General features: G+C 46.0%; 1 protein-coding gene across 3 annotated transcripts in view; it reads right to left on the bottom strand.

Moving 5' to 3' along the window:
• Window positions 1-26,701, bottom strand: part of ZRANB3 (zinc finger RANBP2-type containing 3) — a 615,617-nt gene that overhangs the window by 124,218 nt on the left and 464,698 nt on the right. For all 3 annotated transcript variants that reach the window (XM_085645762.1, XM_085645761.1, XM_085645763.1), the window contains 2 exons: window positions 8,895-9,047; window positions 6,687-7,194 (listed from right to left, as the gene is read on the bottom strand). In XM_085645762.1, coding sequence (XP_085501888.1) covers window positions 6,687-7,194; window positions 8,895-9,047 — 661 coding nt within the window. The remainder of the gene's footprint in view (window positions 1-6,686; window positions 7,195-8,894; window positions 9,048-26,701) is intronic.

Genomic DNA, 26,701 nt, shown 5'->3' with positions numbered 1-26,701 from the left:
TGGTTTTTTCAGTCAATTTTATAAGTTTTGTTTTGCTGTAGTTAATTGTCAGTCCTTTGGCATTTTGATGAGTCAGCCTTTGATTAAGAAGATGGGGTTGGGCGAGAACCTGGCCGCAAGCGCTCAACTCGCCTTGATGGCCTAATTCCTGCAGCCTTAAGCCTTGCCTAGCAGAGGTTGGGTGCAGAACATGGCCTGTAGCTAGGCCCTGCGCTTAACATACACTGCACAATAGTGCTTGGGCAAAGGGCCTGGCCTGTGGTTAGCCCCTGTGCCCTACCTCCTGCCTTCCAAGCACAGCCACACACTTATTTTTAGGTTTAACTTTGTTTTCATTGGCATTCAGCAATAAAATAACAAACATTTCCATAGGCCAGAAATATGCTGTGCGCTATACGGAGCCGACTACCACGCATAGCCATCCTTAACATGCTGTAAATATGTGCCCCCATCCTGGCCTCGAAGGGCCTGTTCAAGTGTCCAGACTGGTACTTTATAGTCCCACCTCTCATGCCCCTTCTGGGAAAACAATGCCTTTTTAACAAGAACAATAAGTAAAACACCCACTGAAAAACCAAAAGTGACCTCCCTCACCAAGGCATTCACCTCCGCTGTGCCCAACAAATGGTCTAAATGGGCATATGTGTGATGTGCTTGTGAGTAATAGGAGAATTGCGAGGCACGAGGATGAGCTGCTCTCCACAAATCTATTACCCTTGATTTTGTAAACGCTGTAACCCCTACGCAGATATTGCCCCTGTCTGAGCATACCTGTGACTCGACCGGTCCGCTGTCGTATCCATGACCAAGTTCAGATCCCCTACAACTATTTCCCAGCGTTCCTGCACCCCCAGAACGTCAGACAGGGCCGCCTGGAGGAATTTATCATGCCCCGTGTTGGGCACATAGAGAGACCCCACTACCAGGGGCGAACCCCCTACCCAGAATTTGTTCGCTAAAAGCCGGCCTTAGATCTCTGCTATTTTGTCTCCCACCTTCCCCACTTAGCCACTAACATGGCCACACCTGCCTTCTTGTCCTGTGTGGAGGAAAAACATTGTTGGGGGAACGCTCTAAGCCTAATCCGAGGCCAATTTTTAGACAGAAGATGTGTCTCCTGTAAGAGACATATATCAGCCCCAGAGTGCTCGAGATATGACAGCATGGCCTTCCGCTTGTTAGGGCTGTTTAAGCCGCGCACATTGAGAGTTAGAATGCATATCTCTGAATGTATCATGGACGCCAGGTGTTCACTTGCCGCTGTGACCGTATTCGAGACCTCCCCCTCCACCACAGCCGCCCTCCAGGACCCCGTGCCCCCGCCAAGCACCTATACCGCTTACGCTAACTTGGACACCCGTGCCGCACACCAGTTCCCCACCCTCCCCACCCAAACCCAACCCAACCCTCCCCACCCCAACTCCCCTCCAATGTCCAGAGCCCGCAGGGCTGAATCGCGCGTATCTGGAAGAAAAAGTGAACAGGGGCATTCCGTGGTTCAATACCTGCGACGTCTCTTCCCCCACCCCCTACCGCATTTCAAATGGCAGCAGACCCCTTTTCAATCAGGAGCTATCGTTAGATGCTGTGTCCTTGAGCACTGACTCCAATGCCGCCTTTCGTTCCTGTGCCATCACCTCAGGGTCAGGCCCCCTCGAGGCTCCTGAGAGCCGTCTCGAGCCCACTCTCTGCCATTTTTCTTGAGGTGACCGCTGGTTGTTGCTGGACTTCTCGTCGGGACTGCGCGGCGGCAGGCCCAACAGCTTACGGGCCTCCTGCAGCGAGCAGACCTGGCGGAGCCTGCCCTCTCATTTAAATATGATGCAAAAGGGATGGTCCCAGGAGTATGCTGCTCCTTTGTCACGCAGGTGGGAGGTCACCTCTTGGAAGTCTTGCCTCTTTTGTAGGGTAATGGCTGCCAAGTCCTGGTACAAGGCTATGTTGTGACCCTGGTACTGGATCGGGTGTTTCGCTCTGGCTTCCCGGAGTATGCACTCCTTCAAGGGATAGTCCGGTAGGTAGGCAAGGATATCAGGAGGTGGCGCCGGGGCCCTCCGGCGAAAACCCACTCTACGCGCTCTATCAATGCGGATCTCCGTGTCTTCTGAGACCCCTAATATCTCTCGAAACAGGGCCTAGAGATACTGGACCATGTCTGACCCTTCTGCGTCCTTCTGAACTCCCCGGACTCGTATGTTATTTTGTCTGGAGCGATTTTTCAGATCCTCCGTGTGTGCCTGGAGATCAATTTGCTGTTCCCGCAAGCGGATCACCTCTTGCTGGAGTTACGTCACCTACTCGTCCTTTATTTGCTCCTGATCCTCGAGCGCAGCCACTCGATCTCTCAGGGTATCCACCTCTCATCGGATCTCCCTCACCTCCCCTGCCACTTCACCTTTCAGAGTCTGAAAATCGTCCCGCAAGGTGTTAAATAGTGTCTCCAAAAAAGCACCGGTGATCGGGTCCTCCACCCCCTCCAAGTCGGAGGTCGTCAGCGCCGGTTTGATGAGCATATCCTTCAATGTATGATCCTTTTTGATTCGCTGCGTCGTCATGGCACTAACGAGCCAGGCGGGACTCTGGACGGTAGCCTCCTCTCGCTCGTGATGGGGCTCGCCTATGGCGTCTCGTCCGCTGCAGTGTGGCACACTGCCCTCCTCTCTTCAGGATAATCGCTCTGGCCCAAAGCCCCTACACATGGGGCTTCCTGTGTTCCTCCCACTAGAGCCAAGGAGGTGCGGTCTCAGTGTTGTCCGGGCCCCTCTTGTCCCACAGCCCACGAGGTCAGTTCCCCTCCATGGACAAAGCTGAGGCTCTTGCCGTCCTCGCGCTCTCTCTGGCCTCCAGTGGCTTCACCAGTCAGTCCGGGCGCCAGCGGTCTCCCTGGCCGATGCCCCGTTCGTGCGACTGTTCAGCTGCCCTTGCTTCTGTCAAACGGACCCTATGCCTCGGCCCTCCGCTCACACCCAAGCCGGCGTTCTCCCCTCAGCAAGGTACAGCCTGTGAGCAACACGGATCAGCGATGCCGCTGCCCGGGCCCTGCGCGACCTCAGCGGGCCTTCCAGCTTCCACAGCAGGCCCCTAAGGGGACCCTACTCTGCTATAGGGGCATCAGCCGACTAGTCTGACCGTTGCCTCCTACTATGCGCTCTGCCTCCTCCACCGCCCCAGTGCCTCTCATGCCGCGCCTGTGCCGCTGGGATTCTCTCGCCGTTCTGTGCGGGTTCACCAGCCCCTGCCAGCGAGGCCCCAATGTCTCCGATAATGGGCGGCCGGTGCACCCCACTCTCCTTAGCTACACCTCCAGGGGGCAAGCCAGCCGGGGCACCTGGCCGATTCCAGCCCCCACCGGGCCCCCCGGCAGCAGGATCGCCCCCGCCCGCACTCCTGTCGCTCTGTGGAGTGGGCAGTCTCCACGTGGCGTTCCCAGCTCCGGGACCATCGCCTCCCACTCGCTCCTGCCTTTAGGGTATCTGCGCCGCAGCTTGGCACAAGTCTCTCTGTCTTTTATCGCACTCCAGTGCTGTGCCGCCTGAGGACCCACTATGGGGGTCCGCCACCTACGGAGCCCACGCTGTCCCAATCCGCATCTTCTCCCCCCGTGGGGCTTTGCTCCACGCTCAGTGGGCGCCGCTTCGCTGTACCACGGTGATTCCCCGGTGCCAGCCGATAGTCTGGTCGCTGCCTGGGAGTTGACCACCGCTGCCCCTCTTTGCGGCCCCTTTGCTGTCACTTCATACCAGAGCTCCACGCCCTCTGCAAGGCCCACTGGTCCTCCCCTCTCTGTTCCTGGCCTGTCTGCTGTCCACCGTTCGTCTCTGCCGAATGCTGCCCGGAGCCCCCGTCGGGACCCTCGCCGTCTTCCCCCGAGTCAAGCGGGGCTGTGCACAGGAGCTTGACCGCTCCAATGAGCCTGCCTTGTTCTGGGGCTGCTACCGCCTCCAGCCCCCAGGCCCCGTGCTGCCCTCAATGCCTTCCACCACGTGGGGCCCTTCTCAGACCACTTGGGGTGTAGCGGTGCGGGAGTGCAGCGAATCCCCAACACCAGCCGATAGTCTGGCCACTGCCTGGGGATGCTCGCCTCCGCCTCTCCTTGCGGGTTCTGTGCTGCTGCTAACCTCAGGGACTCCGCGCCAGCTGCTACGTCTGCCGGGCCTCCATTCCCCTCTCCCGGCTTGGCTCCCATCCGCCCTCCGGCGCCTTGGCTCAACGCACCGGGCCCCCGCCGGACTCCTCTCCATGTGCCGCAAGGCCTGTCCGACTCTGGTCCGCTCCCCGGGGTCGGGCTGTTGTGCGATGTCCGGCTGCCGATCGTCTCACTCAGTCAGCGCCCTTCTATTCGGAGGCGGCCGCCATTTCTTCACCCAGCGTGACTCCCGTCTCTGGCACGGAATCGACTGCTCCCCAGTCTCTGGCCCCGATTTTGCTTAAATAACGGGCGCTACTGAGCCGGGGATAAATCTCGCTGCAGTCCCTAGCTTCCATGGGGCAGCACTGTGTTGGCATGGGCAAGTTCGGGCCTCGGGAACGGGGAGACTATGTAAAACACGTCCTACCCGCTCGCCATCTTGGCCACGCCCGGACACTTATTTTTAGTGTTTAGTTTTCAATCAATCAGGGTTCTTATGGAGCGTGGCTAATCACCCCTTAGGGTCTCAAGGCGTGAGGGGGGGGCTGGGTTCTGCAATTCGGTCGAAAAGCCAGTCTGGTCGAAGAGCCATGTCTTGAGGTCCTTCCTCAATTGAGGAATTGATCTGTAAGATCCCATGGATCTTACAGATCCATAGGATAGTGGCCAGCACCAGGTCGGCGGAACGGAGGTGTCTGGTGGTAGTGTAGAAGGAGAGGTGGTGGTTGAGGTATGCAGGTCCGATGTCCCGGAGGGCCTTTTAGGCGTCTGTGAGGAGGTTGTAGGTAATTATTTTGTTGATCGAGAACCAGTGGAGGTTTTTCTCAGTTGTTCGGCAACGTGGCTGCAACAAGGGATGTCCAGGATAAGTCTTGTGGCAATGTTCTGGATTCTTTGCAATTTCTTTTGGAGCTTCTGGGAGGTGCCAGTGTAGAGTGAATTGCTGTAGTTAACTTTGCTGCTGACAAGTGCCTGGGTGACTGTTCTCATGGACTTGGTGGGGCTCCACTTAAAAATCTTTCGGAACAGGGGGAGCGTATGGAAGCAGGAGGATGAGACGGCGTTGACTTGGCGGTTCATTTAAAGGGAGGAGTCAAGGATGATGCTGAGGTTACGTGCGTGGTTGGTGGGTGGGGGGGGGGGGCTCTGAGTGCTGCGGACCACCAGGAGTTGTGCCAGGCAGAGGAGGTGGTTCCCAGGATGAGGACTCTTCAGTTTTGTCAGAGTTGAGTTTGAGGTAGCTATCCTTCATCCAGGTGGTGACTGCCTTCATACCGTTGTGCTAGTTGTTCTTTGCGGCTGTAGTTTTGTCGGTGAGGGAGAGAATCCGCTGGGTGTTGTCGGTGTAGGAGAGGATGTTTAATCTGTGGCTTCTGACGATGGCCATCAGCGGGCCATGTAGATGTTGAAGAGGGTAGGGCTCAGATAGGAGCCCTGAGGGATTCCGCAGCTGATCTCTTTGGTTCCAAGGAGAACGGTGGGAGACTGGTTCTCTGGGTTCGGCCAGTGAGGAGGGAGAGGATCCAATCTAAGGCTCTGCCGTGGATGCCAGCGTCGTGGAGTCTTGCATTTAGGGTGTGGTGGGAAACCATGTCAAAAGCGTCAGAGAAGTTCAGGAGGATGAAGACTGTGGTTTTGCCTTGGTCGAAGAGATTGCGGATGTCGTCTGTTGCGGTGAGGAGAGCAGTCTCGGTGCTGTGGTTGCTATTGAAGCCTTATTTGGAGGTGTTCAAGATGTGGTTTGTTTCAGTGAATTTGGTGAGTTGGGCACTGATTACCTTCTCACAGACTTTGGCTGGGAAGGGGAGCAGAGAGATGGGTCTGCAATTTTTGGGTACTTCAAGTGATGCATTTAACAGGTTTGATAAATTTCGAATGACCTGTTGAACAGTTTACCAGTCTTTAGTGCAGAACTCCGTGTTAAAACGTATCGGGGCATTGTAAACTATTTTACATTTACATCACACATGAAAAGGCAATATAGCTTTAACGGCCGAGTTCCAACAGTATAACAATAGCATGTGCATTAAAAATATCACCTGGTATTACCATAATTTGCCTATATCCATAATAGAAGCAGGAAGCACGATGGTTTGTTGCAACAGCCACCAAGGCTTAGTTTAACTCGTTGTCAGTGGGTAGTACACCCCGTGGGTCACTATGCTATTAAGTTGAGGCGCTGTTGTTTCTATGGCTTTTGATGATGTCAAGTAGTCCAAGGAGAAAGCAGGCAGCCGGGCAATGACCGTATGATATATCTGAAACCATGCCAACTCAACTTTCAATTCTGTCCAATTCAATTTACATCTTGCTGACATTAATGAGTCATGCCTATTTGTGTCAAATTAATGTCAAGCCACATGAACTTTGAAAGATACATTTTTGACAAAAATTTGGTACCTCCAAATCTTAAAATGGTGTCACACAGACTAATATTTGCATAACATACGTATTAAAAACCTTTCACGCATAGTCTTTGCTTAAATGCACTTGTGGTCTCACTTGCGGACAATAATTAAGGATGGAAACGTTACCTGATCGTGTGATTTATACTCACCACTGTCGCGTCGAGGAGTCTCACAGATTTCACAATACGGTAGCAGTGTACTATTCGTGTACGTGCACGCGGTACAGTTCCAGTGTATTACCGAAAGGGGCTTTTGGCCTTGGGTGAAAGTTGAGGGTCCGTCCGAAACCCCGCGAGCTCTCTTTTCTGTGAGAGTCGGGCTGTCTTTTCCACCCCAGGACTTTCTCTTAAGCTTGTTCTCAGATTTTGGCGTGTGCAGTCCCACAAATCGAAATCGCTTGGGCTGAGCTTCGAAACATTCGTCTTCGTCACCGAAAGCCGCATCAACATCAATGATTTCATTTTCATTCACAGAGCCCTCTTTATTTCCACAACCGCCTTCTTGTGCACTTTCTGAAGATGTTAAACGCACATTTTTTTGAGTTGATTCAGGAGACATTTCCGATGACGCATCGCAAGACACCGTTTTGCGCTTTTTTTCAGCCTCGCGCTTTGGTGTAAAGAAAGAACGGATATCGTGTTGTTTCTCCTTCTCAAACTAAAGGATAAACAAAGAGAAAATTACGATGAGAACTAAACTAAGATGGCTACAGTAAGTATCTTCAAAAGCTAATCATCCTGTCACCAACTAATGAGGTTTATGCTCTTCTTTCTAGGACAGTACATTTATCTCTGTATATTTTTAAACGGAATCTCAAGTCATTTGCGCAGAATTTTACTGAGGTTCATGAATGCCTTGATTTGTGGGTGGAGGTTCATTTTTGCTACCAACAACAGATAACTTTGCAGTTTTACAATTAATTTACTTACATGAAATAATACACCAAAATAAAAGAACATTAGTAAACTTGCTACCAGAGGTGGAGAGGGGCCATTCCATCACAGGAATGAAATTCTATTTGATGAACGCCCACACCACACACTCATGAGCTTGTGCATAATCACAAACCTTTCCAAGGTTCTCTCCAACCCTGGACAGAAGTAGAGCTTCATTGCAGTCAAAGGTGAAAGATATTGGCTGATGTTTGAAAATGTAATCAAACCTATAATTTAACCACTTTATAAGCTCTTAAGTTAAGACATACATTTATATCAGAGGATCTTTTATCTGCCACAGTCACCATCCTTTCTCCCAGCTACCAAGCAAAGAGAACTCACAGAAACAACTGGTTCCTGTTTAGACAAGCTGTGATAAGTATGTATTTACCTTACCAGTAGTGGAAACTCTGTGCTAAAACGCTTCATTGGAATCACCTAGAAAGGCAATGAAGAAAATGTATTCTTTTTTCCATTCCCAGAGAAAGACCTTACAGGTCCAGTGCCATGACAGGGCTTCATAAGCAGGTGCTAGTTTAACACCCCATGTGCTTCAGATTATGACTCGCAAATAATAAAGTCACGGTTCTGTCAATATGCACGAATATTAATTCAGTTAGGTGCCTTGCACACATTACCCCTGCAGCATCTGCTCCATACAATGGATCATCACCATATGGGGTCTTCTCCCAAGAGGGAACAGCTGGAAGCCTGTATTTCAAAGGGAGAAGCTACAGCCTTGTCAATATTGACAAAAAGGTCTTGTTACAAAACATTTCCAAAAGACCTATGGCTAAAATAATTCGCCACAAGAATATTTTTACAACCAGTATCTTTGCTTCACTCCTGGCTTGCAAATGCATTTGCCTTAAGTTTCCATTTTAGTACTGCTGGATCACAATAGTTTGGGCCTGTAACTCAAGGAACCAGCCTCAATGATGTTCCAGGCTGAAGAATCCTTTTAAGTGCACTTTTGGTTGGTTGCCTAAACTATCGCTGTTCCCTGGGAACAGGAACGCTCAGATAGGTGAGGCAATCCCAAACGTAACCACTATCCTACCAGAAGCAAATCTGGAACAATTTTGTAATCAATTGGAGCCCATGGCCAAAAAATGCAGGCCGAAAGGGTCTCTATGTAATAACAGTGTTGCCTTGAAGCTCCAACCGGGCTACAACACCCTGTTTCTTGGCCTCCTGGGACCATCTGCACCTCTTCATCACACAACAATATTAACAGTGTGTCTCGAATGGTTACAAATATTGAGAATACATTTGCGTTCGAGTAGTACAGTTCCTTCATTGCCCTGCACCATAAAATATGTTTCTTTTCTGCACCAATAAAGTAGACAGAGTACATACATATTTATATTTCCTTTACTTTCAAACAATCACAAACAGCAGGAGATGACTGTAGAAACTTACATGGGAAAATAAAATGTCTTCTTTATTAGTTTCAAAGTTGTCATTTGGAATCCACGATTTAGAAAGACTCAGGAAATCCCACTTTTCTTTATCATCTTCTTCAGCCTGTATTTTCTCCTTCATTCCATTTAGTGCATTACTTGTAACATTTGCCTAAAGGTTAATGAATTCATATCAAAGGCACAGTCGTCAAAGTTAATTTTAAAAAAAATTATGTTGTTATACATTTTCCGAATAAACCAACAAACTCGGACATCACAGTCATACAAGAACTCCTAATAAAGACTAGTGGCATAGTGGCCAGAAGACTTAAGAACTAGCCATTTGGAACATTGAAGAACAGCAAGCAACAGCATTTTTATCTAATAAAGGAACAGACTGTTAAGGAACTTGGCAAGGACTTCACAGATAACGCAATTGAGACTGATACGATCTTATAGTGTGTAAAATACCTTTTTTTCTTTTACCCTAATAACATATGTGCAAAACAAGGTTTAAATGATTTTAATGACGGAAGTTTTTAACATTGTGAGTTTTAATTAACTGTACAATAAATGTATTCTTATTCTTCTTGTTAATAAAGACTAAAACTCATAGTATGACATCACAAACCCAACTGGAAGGATGATGTGGAGCCTCACTCACCAGTTACAGCACAGGGCACTGCAGTGTTTTAAAAGTGAGGCCCCCTCATGTTGTTGAAAACCATAATGTTTATTCCATGTGCCCCCTCCCCTCCACCATCAATTTTAATAACATTTCTTGGAGTCAGCCAGGACTAAGGTATGCAACTCTCTCTGCTGGTACACACCAGTCCACTTTTTTTTTTGATCAATACCAATTCTTATCTTTAGTCCCCCAACAGAAATGACGAATATGTTTAACTTGAAAATATAAATGGTATAAATGAAACAATTCTTGTGAAATGCTCACAGACATTCAAGTTTGTTTAAGGGGCGCTTATTCCTCGTCAGAGATGGCATTGACTTTCAAGCTGTTTGACAGAAACAGGAAAATCAAAGACCACTCAAATGTAACATTTATAAAAATATGAACAGATAAATAAAACCAGTATGCAGAGTTTCCACTTTTACTCAAATACAGCATAAGCAGCCCTATTTAAAACAAATTGTTAGACAATTATTTAATCTGCAGGAGTGCACTGGTGGAAATTTATTGCTGTTATTGTGAGACACATAAAATGCTCGTTTTAATTGAAATGATGACTAAAACAGCAGAATTATAGGGTAGGCCTCTCTTCAGATTTTAACAAAGTCTTATTGCAGTGGACAGTTATGAAAGATTAAAAAGGCATCTAGTTGGTGCTGATCATGAAAGATGCTAAGAAGAAAGCCGGTGCCATAATGAAAGAATATGTATTGGTCATCTACACACAACAGAACAAGTTGAATGAATGTGACCTGACCAAAGGAGAAATTAATGCCCTGCCTACTTAAAGTCTAGAAGGTATTGGATTGTTCCCCTCTGTAAAAACTTGGGGTTTACGCAATGTATGCAATCTTTCCGAATTCTTAAAACTGATTTAAATCCTGTAATAGTTTTTGCTATGTCATCCTTTTTGAGAGCTATGTGGAGGAAAAGGACATTTGATAAAATGCTTTGAACTATATTTCGCCATTAGTTTTTTAATTACCAAGAGTAGGCTACCGAAAGTTTAGTTTATATCGAAGTGCAAAGCACTGACTTTTATTTCAGGCTGTCTCATGGGTACTGACATTTTTCTTCTGATAATTTTATTACATCTGTATCAAACTCGAATATTTTTTTAAAATGTAAACTTGTACGATTCTTTTATGACAAATGTCGAAATAAAGAATTTGAAATGGAAAATGGAAATTAATGCACGTGAGCAACATAAGGAAGAGTCGATGAGGTGCATAGTAACCTATTTCACACAGGAGAAAATGGTACTATCCAAACACTAGCCTATTCGGAGGATGAATAAAATAATCAAAAGTGACATTGCATCCGTCGATTCCATTCTGCAAGCCACCATCAATAAGGACTATGAAGTATGGAGTCATTTTGAGAGCATAACACGTGACATTGGACTGACTGGAACAAATGAAATTACATTGCCATGAATGCTACAAATGCAAAAGGGTGCCAATGTGCAATGTTATCAAAGAACAGCAGTAGCTCATATAACCCTGAAAGCAAGACCATAATGTGCAGTACATTTGACGCAGAATGTATACAGTATGCCCTAAAAAGATGCATGTGTTCGATGCAATATATTGGTATCACCCCAAAAATATTAAAAACTACACATTGGCAACAAACGCAGCCTAATAAATAAAGACAAAGCACACTACCTGCCACGTGTTTAGAGAAGAAGCCTAACAGAAGCTAGATGACTTTACATTTTTCACACATTAAAAGGTTGAAGCATAAGGAGTAACAGGGAATCAAGAACGAAAGTTATTGCAGACGGAATTGCACCTTGTAGTCGGACACAACACAGTGGCACCAAATTGGTATAATGTAAAACAAGCATCTGCAAAGCCAATAAGCCTGGCATTTCCTTTTGACTTTTTGGCTTTGCAATTATTGTTTTGCTAGTGAATTTTTTGTATACAATTTTGTTATAAAAAGCATTCAGATAGCCGTCTGTATGTGCACATAGACGTGCATGCATGCAAATGTGTGGGGAGCTCTTGAAATGGTTTTTGTAAAAACTTTTTCCCAAAACCATTGACAGAATAATTCATGGTGTGATGCCCAGATATGTAGACACACGAGTGGTCCAACAGCGATGTAAGGGGAGCTGCCGGGCACTAACAAATGGGAAAAAAAGTTTTATAAAAATAATAAAATAAGATACATTAAACCAAAATCAAACATTGGCCTAGTAGTCCCTGTCACATTTTTTGTGGAGGTACATTTGATGGAGGAGCAGAATGCCATCACTCACAGTGAAGTAAATCAATAGTTGAAGTGTGCTGACCCTGTTACCTAGGCTGTATGCTGCTGAAACCTAAGTATTTGAAATGCATAATGTTTGAAAAATCATATGGTCTTGACTAATGCCAGAACTGGCAGGGCTGATAGATCTGGTGTTGGCTGCCATCATTTTGGCTTTGCAAATGTCGGTTTTGTTTAGTCATGGTTTTGGTAAAACATCTTTGTTGGGGGAAGCTGCCACGCCATTGAAAATATTTTTTTTTAAAAACATTTTTGGGAATTAGAAAACACACATTACCACAGTAGTACATGCACTGAAGGGTACTGCTCAGTGCGTGGAAGTGCTCTTGTGAAAAAGGAGACCCATTGCTGTAGTGGGTGAAAGAAAGATGGGAATGACATCATAACAGACCATGGTTGGAGAGGACTGGCTGAAAAAAAAAATAATATATCTATATATATATATATATATATCTATATATATATATCTCTATATATCTATATATCTCTCAACACTGTGAGTTACTCCTTCCTGTCAGCTCGGGACCCATGAAGAGTGGCGCACGCACCGGCGGAGAGAACCGGTTTGTAAACAATACATGAATCCTCAATAAGTGCGCTCCCAGAAACACCAACTCCGTGTAGAATGTAAATACCGCTGTTTATTCACAACGCGTTTCGCTTTAGACAAGCTTAATCACGTGAACTTTGTGCAACCAATGACAGCCGAACTTATAGTAATCATGTCAATTACAAACAAGAAAGCAAACATGAAAAGGGGACTAATAGATTCAACATGGCAGACATCTTGGAATAGAGCATTGTGCATAGATAACGGATTAAGTGCCTTAGATGCCCATGAATGAACATGGTTAAATGCTAAATGCAAATGAAAAATTGCAGCATACTGCTGGGGCACATGTATATACGTGAATACAACCAATGAATCATCAGATAAAACCAGATATAATCGGTATCAACATGTTGAAACTATTGTCATGAATAATAGTGGTCTGGCATGAGAGATTGGTAGCAGTAAATGTGCCTCGATGTACAGATAACTCGTATCAAGTCTGGTGTGTACTATGTCATCGCCACATGTTCTCAAATAACCAGTCGGTTCTGACGTATCTCTTGTGCTCCAACTGTGAGTCAAATGAGCTCACACGATGTATGTCTATGTATAGCTACAACTGCTGGAGTGTCGAACAGATAAATATATGTGTACACATCAGATCTCTAACAAGGACAAACCAATTATAGTTGGTAAAATGATTGAGAATATGGAGGTGTCACTACTCTATTGTCGTTACATAGTGTCAAAGAAGGATAATAAGGCAAGTACCCATAGCCTTACAAGTGATGTGCACAATATCCAATACATACTCCTCCATAAGTGTCCACGTAATCAATAAACCAACAACAAAGCCCCCCTCTTATTTAAGAGGGGGACTTTGTTGTTGGTATATATATATATATATATATATGAAGAAAAGGTTGCCCTTGCTCGAGGAAGCACTCTCGATGAGTATTGCACTTCTTTTATTGGAGGTTGTGGCACAATGTGCAGGAAACATTCAGAGCTCTTGTTATCACCTTACGCGTTTCGGGCTGGCGCCCTTGCTCACAGGTGTTTTCCGGGGTGATTGAAAACAGTGCGCGGTCATCTTTACAAGTCCTCATGTATCCGCCCCAATGGGCGTGTCGCTAGTGCCCAGAATTGTGGTCCTTGTAGTTCGCAGCACCGCATCCCATGTGGGATTCTCCTCCACCTCACATTAAAAACATCATAAAGCCCATGTGGGTTGATGAATGGCTCACCACACAGTCTGCCACTCGTAGAAATCCACCAATAGTGGCCCCATCGTCCAAAAATGATGACTGTCCCTCGACGCCAACTCTGGTCCGCTACTGCTGCGGCGGTGCTCCCCCACGGCTGGACCGGCCGTAAAATATTGGAAGAAAAGGTTGCCCTTGCTCGAGGAAGCACTCTCGATGAGTATTGCACTTCTTTTATTGGAGGTTGTGGCACAATGTGCAGGAAACATTCAGAGCTCTTGTTATCACCTTACGCGTTTCGGGCTGGCGCCCTTGCTCACAGTCGAGAGTGCTTATATATCGCTCCAATGTTTGAAAAACAGAAGGACCAGCACTCGGGTTAGTTTAAATCGTGCAAATAAAAAAACAGACGCGTTTCAGCCGTAGCTTTCGTCAGTGTCGGCTCGCGTCTAGAGGCGGAAGTTCATATGTACACAACATTTCATAAACATAGACGAAGGACTCATTTATGTGATTATGGTCGCCATCTTAGAGTGTGCAAATCATATTGCATTTACAAAAGGCTTTTTGTTTGTTTTATCTTCGAACATTTTTTATCTCAATCCTAATTCAATGTAATGAAAATCAAAATATTGGACACTTCATAATAGTCCTGTAAAAATCACCAAATTATAGATTCGTATAAACCAACATGATTGTTCAAAACGAATTGAATACTTATTATATATGCCTCAGTAACAACAATTTGTTTAAATCGGGTGAATCATCTTGTTTCCTCAACATGTTATATTCAGAGCCTCAAATTAAATAACATTGGGGATAGAATTAACATGTACGTGTTAATAATTCATATATATATGTATATACATATCCAAATAGGTAATGGACTCACCATTTAGGAGTCATTAATCATTAGAGAACATTAAGCACAACACATAACCATCAGCAAGGATATACATCCCTCAATTTGTAGTGCACTTCATGAAAGCCAGTGTTAGCAACTATATTTCAGATGTACTATAATTTTAACCAATACGGGAATTTTTTGTAAGTTTAACTACTCTCCTAAAAAAACAAATTCAACCCGTCAGGATTTGAGAAAAAAATTGAGCACAGTGGAAAACTAAAACAAATGGGAAAAAAAACATTGTCTTACTCTCTAGAAATAAGTACTAGGAATAAGTAAAAGACAAGACATTTGGGTTCACTTTCATTAGCAAATCAAATTGCAACATGAAAAGTAAAATAAGGAAGACAAATGACAAACTGCTGCAGTAGGAAAGAAAATCCTTCAAAAATAGGAGAAGTGGAAGTGAGGCTACTGAATGAAGCTGGGGATGAGCTACAAAATAGTAGACACTGAAGATATATAAACGAGTTGCTCACGCCATTAATGTACTTTACAGAAATGAACTGAAGTGCGCAATCTTCAGGAGCACCACCTGTCCTTTCTTAAACAAAGGTAGACGCTCCAGTGTTCCCAAAACTCCTAATGCCTTGAGAGGCACCCAGATCTCGCTGAAACAGGATTTAACAGATGAGATTAAGCATCGATGGCTATTGTCCCAAAGTTTTCAATACAACTGCCTGGACAGAGCTGGCAAACCTCTTTCTGGTTATGTTGTCGAGAGGATCCATCCCACCATGTTTGTGAGATACTCTCTGAAGAAGGACGTCTTCTCCCTAACCGTCATATAGCGGCTAATATGTTTCCCTTCCTCTACATCTGTCTCTATTCCTGATAGACTGTTCAAACTCAGAGAGACATCTTGCTTGTTAGGTAAATCTCATTTTCACACTGAAGAAGAATCGAATTGGCTTACTCTAGCACTATTATATAGAGGAGTTCCCATGGCCATCTCCGAAGTTGACTCTGGCAAAACTCCTGGCCCCAAGGGCCTGCCCATAGAACGAGTCAAGCGCCTCTACTCCAAGGTAGCTTCATTTTGTGTGGTTTGTTCACCATGGTGGTTGAGGACCAGGTCCTGTCTCCAGACCTGAGCGGCAACCACTACTGTTCACCAGAAGCTAGACAAGCCCTAACTGTATTGAAGCTCTTATTCACCCATATTCCTAATAAGATAGAGACCAGGGTGCCTCCTAAAGTCCTTACAAACCGTTTACTGTCATTAATCAAGTCCGTAGTTCATACCAACTAGAGTGGTTAATGCCAAGCCGACCGACTCATTATAATATCATGAGTCATCACAATGCACTTACTTACTCTTTCTTTCTTTTCTTTAATAGGACGCTTAGCACAGTTGTCTATTTTGAGAAGGCTTTTGAGGGGGCTGCCTCTTGGCTTGACTCCCGGGAATGGGCAGTGGTCAGCAGTTTCTGCCTTATATCTGGCTTGAGTATGCACGACAACTGCCAAGATATGTCAGTAGTGCCTATTTTCCCTTTTAATTATGGAGTAAGGTACCCTACAGGGGTGTCTCCTAGCTATCCAGAGTTCAGCATCACTGCTGAGAACTGAAACTGAATCAGGGTTCATCACGGAGAAGCTGGAAACAAAGACAGAGTTTCACTATGTGCATGACTTCCTCAGATAACTAAGCCACCTTCTGGTCTGCAGTGCTGTGGATGAAGGGCTCCGAGACACAACATTTAACCAGTAACCACATGGCTTCACATACTTGGGCACTTACAATGATAGCTCATCTTTTCAATGCTGGGCCGAACACATCAATCCCTTCATCGACTCACTCAGTAAGGATTAAGATCACTAGTCCTCAACTTTCGTTATTATTCATGGGACAGGTTGCCATCCTAAAAAAGGGTCTCCCAGCCAAAACTGCTCTATGCTCTCTAACCATCAGTTTTGAATCCATTCCTCCTTTCATGCTCTTAACATCCTGTTTAGAAGCTTCTGATGGAGGTGGGGGAGGAACCCAAAGGGTTTCCATGGCTAAATGCTGCAGGTTCCCATATGATGGTTGTCATGGCATGTTGGACACTGTCTCCTGTTATCGGTCTTTACACCTCCAGGTGCTTAATAACTGGTTCCCTAATAGATCTAGCTTACCGGACCGAAGAGCGGGCCTTGGGAGACTATTTTTCTGCATTATCATTTGGTCTTCCTCTTCCACTAGACTAGTTTATGACCTGTGGAAAGTCATGCTCCATCCAAACTAGTCGCACGTCTACTTGACTGGCTGGACCCAATTGTGGAGGGTGACGTGGCTGTCTAGGTGATCTCCCTTGTAGGTGGAAGCTAACTGATATCTCTCTTCTGAAAGATGTCGGCTTCCAAGCATGCCTCTGCTCATTTTCTAGCCTACTAAAGGATTTTGCTCAACAGGTTTTAGGTTACCTTCGGTTGTGGCATGCTATCACACCCTTCATAAAAGATGCCAGGGAAATTGCAGACTTTATCTGTGCGAGGCCAAACTCATGATGGAAGCACTGGAGGACAAGTACAGCTCTTGCATTAATAAATCACTGGGTATTAATTACCCTGACTCTTTTATAGCACTAAAAAGGTAGACGACGTGGGTGAGCTATCCGAGGAAGACTGGTATGAGGCTCCTAAGCCCCAGGGGAAATGGCTTTATCTGCCCAATAGCACTTAACACAAAAAATAAATTATGGAAGTAGGTCTGCTTGGCATCTGGCGATACCTACAATCAAGCAGGAAAGATTATTCCTTTATCTCCCATGTACATTTCACTGATTCACAAATCGATTATGTACTGATCATGCGCTCCCTAATTTCCACACTAGAGTCACTTATAAAATGTCAGACATCTCAATATCTAACCACACAAATCTAGCTCTCACGTGGATGGATGGCTTCTCCCCCCCCACAAGGGGCCACCGTGCTGGTGCCTTAACCACCAAATCTTGAGGTATCCAGTGAACGTATCGACCACATGAATCCAATCACCGAATACTTTATGCTCAACGCCTATCAAGCAACATCCTGGCATGTGTTTTGGGATGCTTTTAATGGCACTTTAAGGGATGTAATAATCGCCATTGAGATAGACAGAGCAAGAGAGGTGCGGCTCATCGCCTCTTACATCTGAGAACTTGAACTCATCGACAAACAAAACCCCTCCAACCTACCCAACGTAAGCTGGCCATGGTGCGAGTCCAACTGAAGACGCACAAGACCAACCATGCTGAACAGTCTCTTCTAGCCCTGGGCCAGCGATTCTACATTAAGGGGGTATGAAGTGGGTTCTCACCTAGCGTGCAAGATTAGGTGCCACAGAACTAAAATGTTTATCCCACAAAATCGCACACCTAATGGCGCTTCAACGAAGGGGGAATCAGAGATGCAGCCGTATTTTACACCTTCTACCAGACCCTAAGTAAACAGGAAGCCAAAAACTCCACTGACATACACACCTACTTACAGGACTGCAAATGGCGACCCATAGATCCCCACCACAGGGAAAGCTTAAAAGCACCCATTGAAATCTCTGAACTTCGCTAGGCACTCAAACAACTCCCAGCCAGGAATTCCCCTTGCCAAGATGGTCTTTGACCCGAATTCTATTAAATCTTCCTCCCTGTTCTGAAAGACCACTTTCTCTCTATTCAATTACTTCTACCAGAACACTATCCTTAGCCTAACATGTGTAAAGAAGAGTTCACACACACACCGAAACCCGGGAAAGAGCCAAAAAATTGCACGTCATGCCACCCAACGGCACTCCTAAATATGGACGCAAAACTATGCACTAAAATATTAGTGTTTTGCGATGGGAAGTCTTCCTCCAGGGGTTGATAAAACCAAATCCGGTGGGCTTCAGCAGCAATAGACAAGGAGCAGACAATGTCAGGCGCTTTGCTCACTTGGTAGAAAACGTGCACAAACAAGATATACCAGTGCTACTAATTTACCTGAAAGCCAATAAAGCATTCAGCTGGGTGAACTGGGCCTTCCTAGAAGCAGTCCTAAAAAAGATTTAGCTAGGGCCCAAGATGAGACATAAAATGATGGCGGCCTATGCTACCTCCACAACAGTGATAATGGTCAATGGACAATGTACCACACCAATTAAACTTGTCAGGGATACAAGACAGGGCTGTGACTCTCCCTACTCCTGTTTGCCCTAGTGGTAGAGGCCCTAGCAATGAAAATCAGACAAAAAAATGCAATTACAGGCATTACATTCAGGGGCTGGTAGCACATAAAAACAATCTCTTCGCGGATGATATCCTTCTCACACTAAGTTACCATTTGGACCCCTACCAGCGTTAGTCTGCATGCTCGACCAGTCTGAACTTGTTTCCAGCTTCAAAATAAACAAAGACAAATATAATACCTTCAACCTCACAATAGATGAATAGGATACATCACCCTTCCAAATGCACATTCCTTTTCAATGGGCTAGCACCTCGAGCCGGTATCTGGGCCTTTGCATCATCGCCCTGTTGGAGGGATGGTCGAGGGTAAATTGGGTAGACTATTGTAAAGCCATTTTGGAACACCTTCGGAGACGGCGCCCATTACATCTATCGTGGCTGGGTCACATCAACGTCATTAAGATGAACATCCTCCCCAGACTCCTTTACCTTTTCCAGTCCCTCTCCACACCCATTCCCACGACAGATATCTCCCAACTCCAAACACATGTATGCTTGTTCATATGGAACGGAGAGCAACCTTGCATATTGAACAAACGTCTAATGCTTCCAGGAGATAGCGGGGGAATGGCCTATCTGAACTTCCTAGACCTCTACTGGGCGCCCCATCTGCGATACGCTTTGAAGTGTGTGGTGAAGGTGAGTGAGAAACACTGGCTTCACATGTACCACGCTGTGGCCCACTGTGGGACCTCGCACGGCTCAGACATCAGACTAGACTGAAAGCACTTACAAAGCTACGTCCACAAAAACAGTCATTGAAATATGGGATCATCATTTGGTTAAGAGCAGTCTCATCACCTTCCTGCACCCGAACACACAGACAGCAAGAAACTCTGACTTCCCACAGCCCTGAACCCCAAGACTTTCCCAGACTGGACTCGAGGAGAATGTAGGACCCTAAAACTTCTCTTTCAAAGGAGACTCCATTAAATCATTTGAGCAATGGAAACACCACTTTCACATCACAGAGAAATCCAAACTCCAATACTTCCAGCTATGACATTGGGCTTTGCACTCATCCAGCTCCCCTGCCGTCAATAAAACCCTTCCACCCTTCGAGAATCTAGTGTGCACTTACTTCGGCAACAAGAGGTCGATTTTCCAAGACATTCCAAGTCCTGCAGGACTCCAAACCCATGCCTTCACACACCTATCAATCCCGATGGGAATAAGACGTGCCTAAGGACATACCGCCCAAAGATTGTGAATGACTCCGGCATGACATGTCCAAGGCTCTACGCAGTATCCCCCAGACAAAATCGGCCTATAAAGTTATATACCAATGGCATTTCACTCAGACACGCTTAAACGATCTGTTCACAGCATTAACACTATGCTGGCGATGCAGGTTGGAAGAAGCAACATTCCTAAACATATAGTGGTCATGCATAATAATCCAGATGTTTTGGAAGAAGATACTGGGCTATATTTGGGGAACCCTGGGTTATTCTACCCAGGCTGTCCCATGCAGAGGGCTCTTAGGCATGTCACCATCAACCATGAGGATCCGACAGGATACTTATCAGGTATATGAGGGAGATAAGCAAGCAACTAATAGCTCTCTTTTGGAAGAAGGAGGACCCCACACAGTAGTTCCAAAAGATGTGGCAGGTACTCGCCATGGAACAGATCACATAAGCTTTAGCATTATCAAAACAAACATTTCCTCATATGTGGCAACCTCTGATGGACGACATGTCTAGGCTAGAATACCAGTACTTCACTCCTCAATGAATCCGCAGACTGCGACTTTTTGAATAACCTGCCGGGATCAGGATGTCCACCGGACAGCTACAATTGCCCCCCCCCCCACCAACTTCTCCACATCCACCTGCACTGCTCCAAGTAAACACATCCATGATCTCTACGCCGTCTGGGTCCCTACATTCCACACTGAGGTTGCCTCTTAACAGCTACATCATTTTCTCTCAGTCAGGACCTCACTTACAACATGCTAATACAGAGCACATCAAGCACTCGTTTGATCAACCAAAGACCTGTTCTATTGCTACCAACGCCCTCAGTAGGATTCTTAGACCACTTTTACACCTCTATTTTCAATCCATTCACTCCCAGCTTTCACAACCATCCACTCCCAGCTTTCACACCCATCCATGTAGATGATATGGCCAGGTGCCTTTTATTTTCCTGCTATTGCATTTGCCTGGCCTTTGTATGCTGACGTGATTGCAGTTGTGTTCTTGTAAAACGAATAAAAACATTTGATACAAAAAGCAACCAAGGTAGTCTGATTGGGGAAAACGGCACTGAAAATTTAAAACAATAAATGTAAACAGTCTGATCGTTTGCTTTGGTCTGCTCGGAAGTGGGAAAGCAGACACCGAATATTTTGCCAATGAAATTATTCAGATATTTTGTGGAACTACTTCAGTTAATGAAAAATAATATAATAGTTATGGTGGCTATGTGAATTTGTGCTAGATATGAAGGCCATTACGCGTATCACCCATGTCAGTAACTTTGAAAACACTGATGAAGGGGCTAGAATTTATGGTAAAAATGCTAGGCTTGTGAGTTTTTAGAGAATGAGGCTTTCGTGATGTCTGCCACTGAAACTACATCACATAATCCATCATAGGATTGTGCAGGGGCAGTGTTCAAATCATACAGGAAACACATAGCTCATTGAGAGAGAATAATAAAAAAGTTGCTGGACCTCTAACCATTAATACATGAAATATTATCACGTGACTATGAGTAGGAGTCTTTAGTGGTGTGCATAGACCCTCAACTTGTCACATTCCTCCTACTGCTCAATGTCCTGTGATCCTTTCAGAAATCATGTTATAATATTCAACTTATTTATAAAACTTCAAATCAGTACATGTTGTTGTAAATAACATGTGATTTACTCAAAGAGTCTTCATATTTATTCAAGATTGATTATTTAATATTAGTATTTGCTCACAAGATAAATTCATTCTGTATGTGATGTGCATTTCTAGGGAATATAGAATTGGGTTCAAAACGTGAATAAGCAGACATAGTTGAGAAAATTCTGATTATTTGCCAGCCTAGTACATTTATTCTCAACATGTCCAGCTTTGGAGTAGTGGGGTGAAATGTCTGTCCAGTCATGATGCATTATAGATGTTGAGTTATTTTGAATGGACAAGTTAAATTATTTAATTTACGTGTGAATATTACTTAAGGAAGTATGCAGGGTTACCAATATGGTGGTCACCCCATTACTAAATGCCATTGATTGGATCAAGTTGAGACTGTGTTCTACCAATATATGTGTTGTAATCTTACTGTAATGTGGTTTCCGTTAATGGTTTGTTCCGCCCCCCCCTCCTCCTTTCCTAGCACTTGGTTCCCTCCATGGGAGTTCATGTTAGAATGTTGGAGTACAAGTTCTGTGAGACTGTGAGATGGAGAGTGGATGATCTGAATAAAGGTACTTGGATTTACCTGCGTTGGAGTCTGGATTTCGTTTGAATTACAACATTGGCGACAAGCTGCGAAGGGGGCAGCTGATCATCTCCCCTTTGTTTACTCTCTCCTGGTACTGAACTCTCTGTGAGATACCCTACGCTGGGACATTCGGAGTTTTGCTGTTTTAATGTGGGGTTTGTGGAGTGCCTGCTCAAGCTTGTAGTTCTTCTCTTGGCACTTATGGCAGCTCAGCGGAAGTAAGACAGTACCCATCGTATCCTTGTCTTCATATGTATTCCATAACTCTCTGGAAGTCTCGCTGAAGTATTACGTGTGTTGTTGTGTGCTGTCAAGCCACGAATTACTCTATTTCAAGGCATACCAAGATATCCAGTGTTCTCTATGTTAGACCTGCCAGTCCTTTGGCTGTCCCCTCCTCATTTTTCTTCCTTTACCCTCTAATTTTTCTGTCCACTAGTTTTTTTTGGTGTTGACTTAGAGGTTCTGGGTCCCACATTATCACTAATTGATGGTGTGGCGCAAGGTGCTTCCCTAAAATGGAGGGAGAGAGAGAGCTCCTCCACAAAATGGTGGCCTAAACTGTCACCTCAGAACCTGGGCCGTAGGCTGGCATGAGGAGTTCCAGAACCTTCTGGACCATTCTGGACAGTTAGGGCCCAGGCTATATATAGAGGTGAGGGGCGACGGCCATTTTGTGTGACGTAATGTAGTCAGGAGTAAGGCACCTGAGTGGGGAGGTAGGAGCGCAGGAGGGGGGGAACTGACTGTTCTTAGGGCCTGCTTTTTCTCCCCCCTTCGGTTGACACTACCCCCTACCTTGTGACCTAGCCCTGCCTTTAGCCTCTGACCCTGGGATCATGTTAACCGTCTTGTGCTCCCCGCCTGGCCAGGACTCCTGAAGAGAACGGGGAAAGAGAGTGACCGTCCACCATTGCCCTGACTTTGCCTGGAACCCCCCTATCTTGGTCTGCCCCTGGCGTGTGGCTTGCCGCTTCCCAGCCTGCCTGCCCCGAGCTGGGGTGTACCTGTGAGAGTAGGGGGCGCTGGGTGCCAAACTGATCATCACCCCTCAAATTGTAGGCCTACCCTTAATTTCCACACCCCCCGTTGAGGGGGTCCTGAAAGAACTCACCACTGTGGCCTGGGGGCCAGAAAGATTGCCCCTGCTATCGCTGGGGCCCGCGGAGAAGCCCGGGGCCCCGTCGCTGACGTCACAGCCGAGTTTACGCGGCCCCCAGGGCTGAGGAGGCTGCCAGAGTTCAGGGAAGGCCTCGTTAGGCCGAGCGATCTAGTCGAGGCCGCGTAGGCCCTTAGCCAGTGGCTCCCGTCACCTGACGGGGGCGGACTGCCAAACGCCGCCCCCGCCGCTTCACCACTCGCTGACTGGGCTGCGCCCCCGCGGGCCGCACTGTCATTGGCGGCTGCGGGCGCGCCCTGGCTGCGGTGCATCGACAATGGGAGGCCTCGAGAGGCGCGATCGACCCGGACCTCGCCGGGAAACCTGCACGGCTGGCGGAGGGGGCACTGAGGATCGTGGTCCCCGTCTGGCCGAGGATCTTCGCAAGGGCCGGTAAGGCCGAAGCTTGAGGTAAACCCCGGGGAGGAGGGCGGGAGGCCTGGGAGAGGCCCAGTGCATGCCCCTCCTCCTGGGAATTCGATCGTTGGGCCCGCTTGGCCCTGCAACTACCCTGGAGTGGGAAATTGGCCGATCCATGGCCCCCTGAACTTGTGCCTAATGAAATACTAAACGTTGACTCCTCAGAATTGAAAGTAACCGCCTCCCCGGATAAGACGAGTCCCTCAGGGAGGTATCAGGTTCAATGATCAGCGCTTGGACCCCCTGATTAAAAGCCATAATTGAAGCGCTGTGTTCACTGGGAATGTCTAAAGCTCCAAAGGAAATCGTATGGCGCCTCAATGATATTAATGACTCTATTTAAAGTGCTAAGAAACGGCTATGTGCAGCGCTATATTTAATGACTCTATTTAAAGTGCTAAGAAACGGCTATGTGCAGCGCTATATTTAATGACTCTATTTAAAGTGCTAAGAAATGGCTATGTGCAGCGCTATATTTAATGACTATTTAAAGTGCTAAGAAATGGCTATTTGCAGTGCTATATTTAATGATTCTATTTTATTTAACGCACTATAAAAATTTGCTGTTTTGTGTTTGACCACCAGGTGGCGCGCGTGAACTCATACCAGATCTAAGGTATTTTAGCATTGCCAATTTAAACACACTGAAAAGTTTTGACCCATATGTGATGTAAAAGAAAACCGATTGTTTTCCCCTGAAAGAAAAGAAAAACATGATAAAAGGATAAGATAAAGCTTATCTAACTATTTTCTAACTCCATGGTGTAGTGTCGTTTTCAGTGGTGGTATGCTGAAGTGCTGAGGGGAGTGTGATGCAAGCACGACATGTTACCTGGAATGAGGCCTTTCCACCTGAGCCAACCTACCATAGGTCTTTAGGTCCAACACTCTACTTCTTCGTATCTCAGCTGCGCCACTGAGTTTTGAGGATTGTCGCTGTCATTACCTTGTTGGGGCAGTCAATAACGTTCACGGTTTCCTCTGGTTGAGAACCTGTGTCGTCCTCTGACTGTGCTTTTTCGCCGCTAGTGTGGTCCGCCTTGGAGAAGATTCCTCTCTTCTCTGCGTGTGGTGCTGGACATTGGAGTCCTGCAACCTGTCTGTTATTTCGTATTATCCCTGTGACCGACTATTGTGGCAAGTGTGGAGTCCCTGCTGCGGGGCAGCCTTGCAGATTCAAGCGTCCCTACGTCTGCAGGTGCCTGTCTCGCCATCTTTTAATCGGAGATCTTCCTCAGCCCGGGCTCATGGGCTCAACGTTGGTGACTTCCTGGGGTCAGCCTAATCCTTGCACCAGTGACAGGACCACCACTCGATCTTTCAAGCGGAGACGTCTTCAGCCCGGGTTTCGGGCTTAACCGCTGCCTTCTCTACCGGACGCCTGTGACTTCTTTCCTGCCGTCGGAGGCCCGGCGCTCCAACCGCTAGAGGGCCGTGCTTCCCCAAGCTTCTCCTCAGTGGTGACTTCCTTCCTGCCGTCGGAGGCCCGGCGCTCCAACCGCTGTGGGCCGTCTTTTCCCAAGTTTCTCCTCTTAAGTGACCTTCTTCCTGCGTCGGCATCCCGGCACTCCATCCTCTAGAGGGCCACTCTTCACAGGCTCTCCTCAATATATCCTTGCACTAGTTCATTTGCAGCCGGGCATTGCTGCTTTTCAGTGCTCCTGGGGCAGGAGACCCGCCCAAGGTGAACTCTCCTTCCCGGCGCCTCATTGTTACTTGGGTTTAATGTATGTGGACGTCTGCCTTCAAGTAGGTTTTTACATCTTCTTTTGGGGGTCCCGTACTGCTGGTGTTTCTCTTCTAGTACATAAATTGGGGCATGTTCACGTGCTTCCAGCCGGCTTAAATTCTTCCATAAATCTGCTTGGGGTCCAGTCAACCTTATTAATGTTTTGGGTCACCTAATTTCCTTGTCCCTCATCTTTCTGTGCCAGTGACAACCCTGTAATTCTCTCTTTCGTGCTTCCTACTTCAGCAGCAAATTCAAACATACTGTACTTAGAGTATTTTCACTTCTCACCATGGGCACTCCAGGTATTAGCCAACCACTGTCCTTTCTGAATGAGTGTGGTGATCCAGAGATCCACTGGAAAGATTGGACTAAATTATTTGAATCTTACCTGATCGCTATGGGGGGTGAGAAATTCTCAGCATTGCGGAAACATATATTGCTGCATAACTTAGGTGTGCATGGACGTAAGGTGTACGAAACTCTACCTGAACCTGAAGTAGATAATGAAGATGATTATGATGTATATGATATTACTCTTATAAAATTAGAGACACACTTTGGAGACAAAGTAAATGTGGTTCTGTAACGCCATAAATTATTTAGCAGAGTACAAGGGAAGAATGAATCTATTAATAACTATATTGCAGCCTTAATAGGACTCACTCAGTTATGTGAATTCGGGGATCTAAATGACTCTCATACGAGATCAACTTGTCAGATGCACAAACAACAGCAGGGTTCAAGAAAAACTACTTGCTAAAAACCCTTCTCTTAGAGATGCCATTTCGATTGCACAGTCAATTGAACATACTGCTAAGTGTGTAAAAGAAATGAAGGTTAAAGAAGTAGTAGTGGCCTCAGTACAAGTAGAAGCCAATAACAGTGAGGTACTGAAAATAGCTGACAAATGGGGCAATAAAGATGTACCAACCTCAAAACCTACCAAGGAGGGGCATGGTTTAAAATGTTTTAGATGCGGTAGCAGCAACCACCTCGCAAACATCCCTTTGTGTACAGCACGAAGCGTTTTATGTAAAAATTGTAACAGGAGAGGGCACCTAGCAAGGGTGTGTAGAGATGGCGCGAGTAATTCAGTCAATGCGATCAATACTCTTGAAGAACCACAGGCTAAATTTGTGTTTCAAGTGAAAGATAGTGATGCATGTTCTAAACCGAACTATCCCAGGTGTGTTGTCTTATTTGATAGTAAACCATTAGAAGTTTATGCTGATTCATGTTCACCATTCACGT

The sequence above is a fragment of the Triturus cristatus genome, chromosome 3_1 (assembly GCF_964204655.1).
Source record: "Triturus cristatus chromosome 3_1, aTriCri1.1, whole genome shotgun sequence".
In the NCBI taxonomy this organism is placed as follows: domain Eukaryota; kingdom Metazoa; phylum Chordata; class Amphibia; order Caudata; family Salamandridae; genus Triturus; species Triturus cristatus.
The sequence above is the reverse complement of the archived record's forward strand: the minus strand, read 5'-3'. Positions and strand labels throughout refer to the sequence as shown.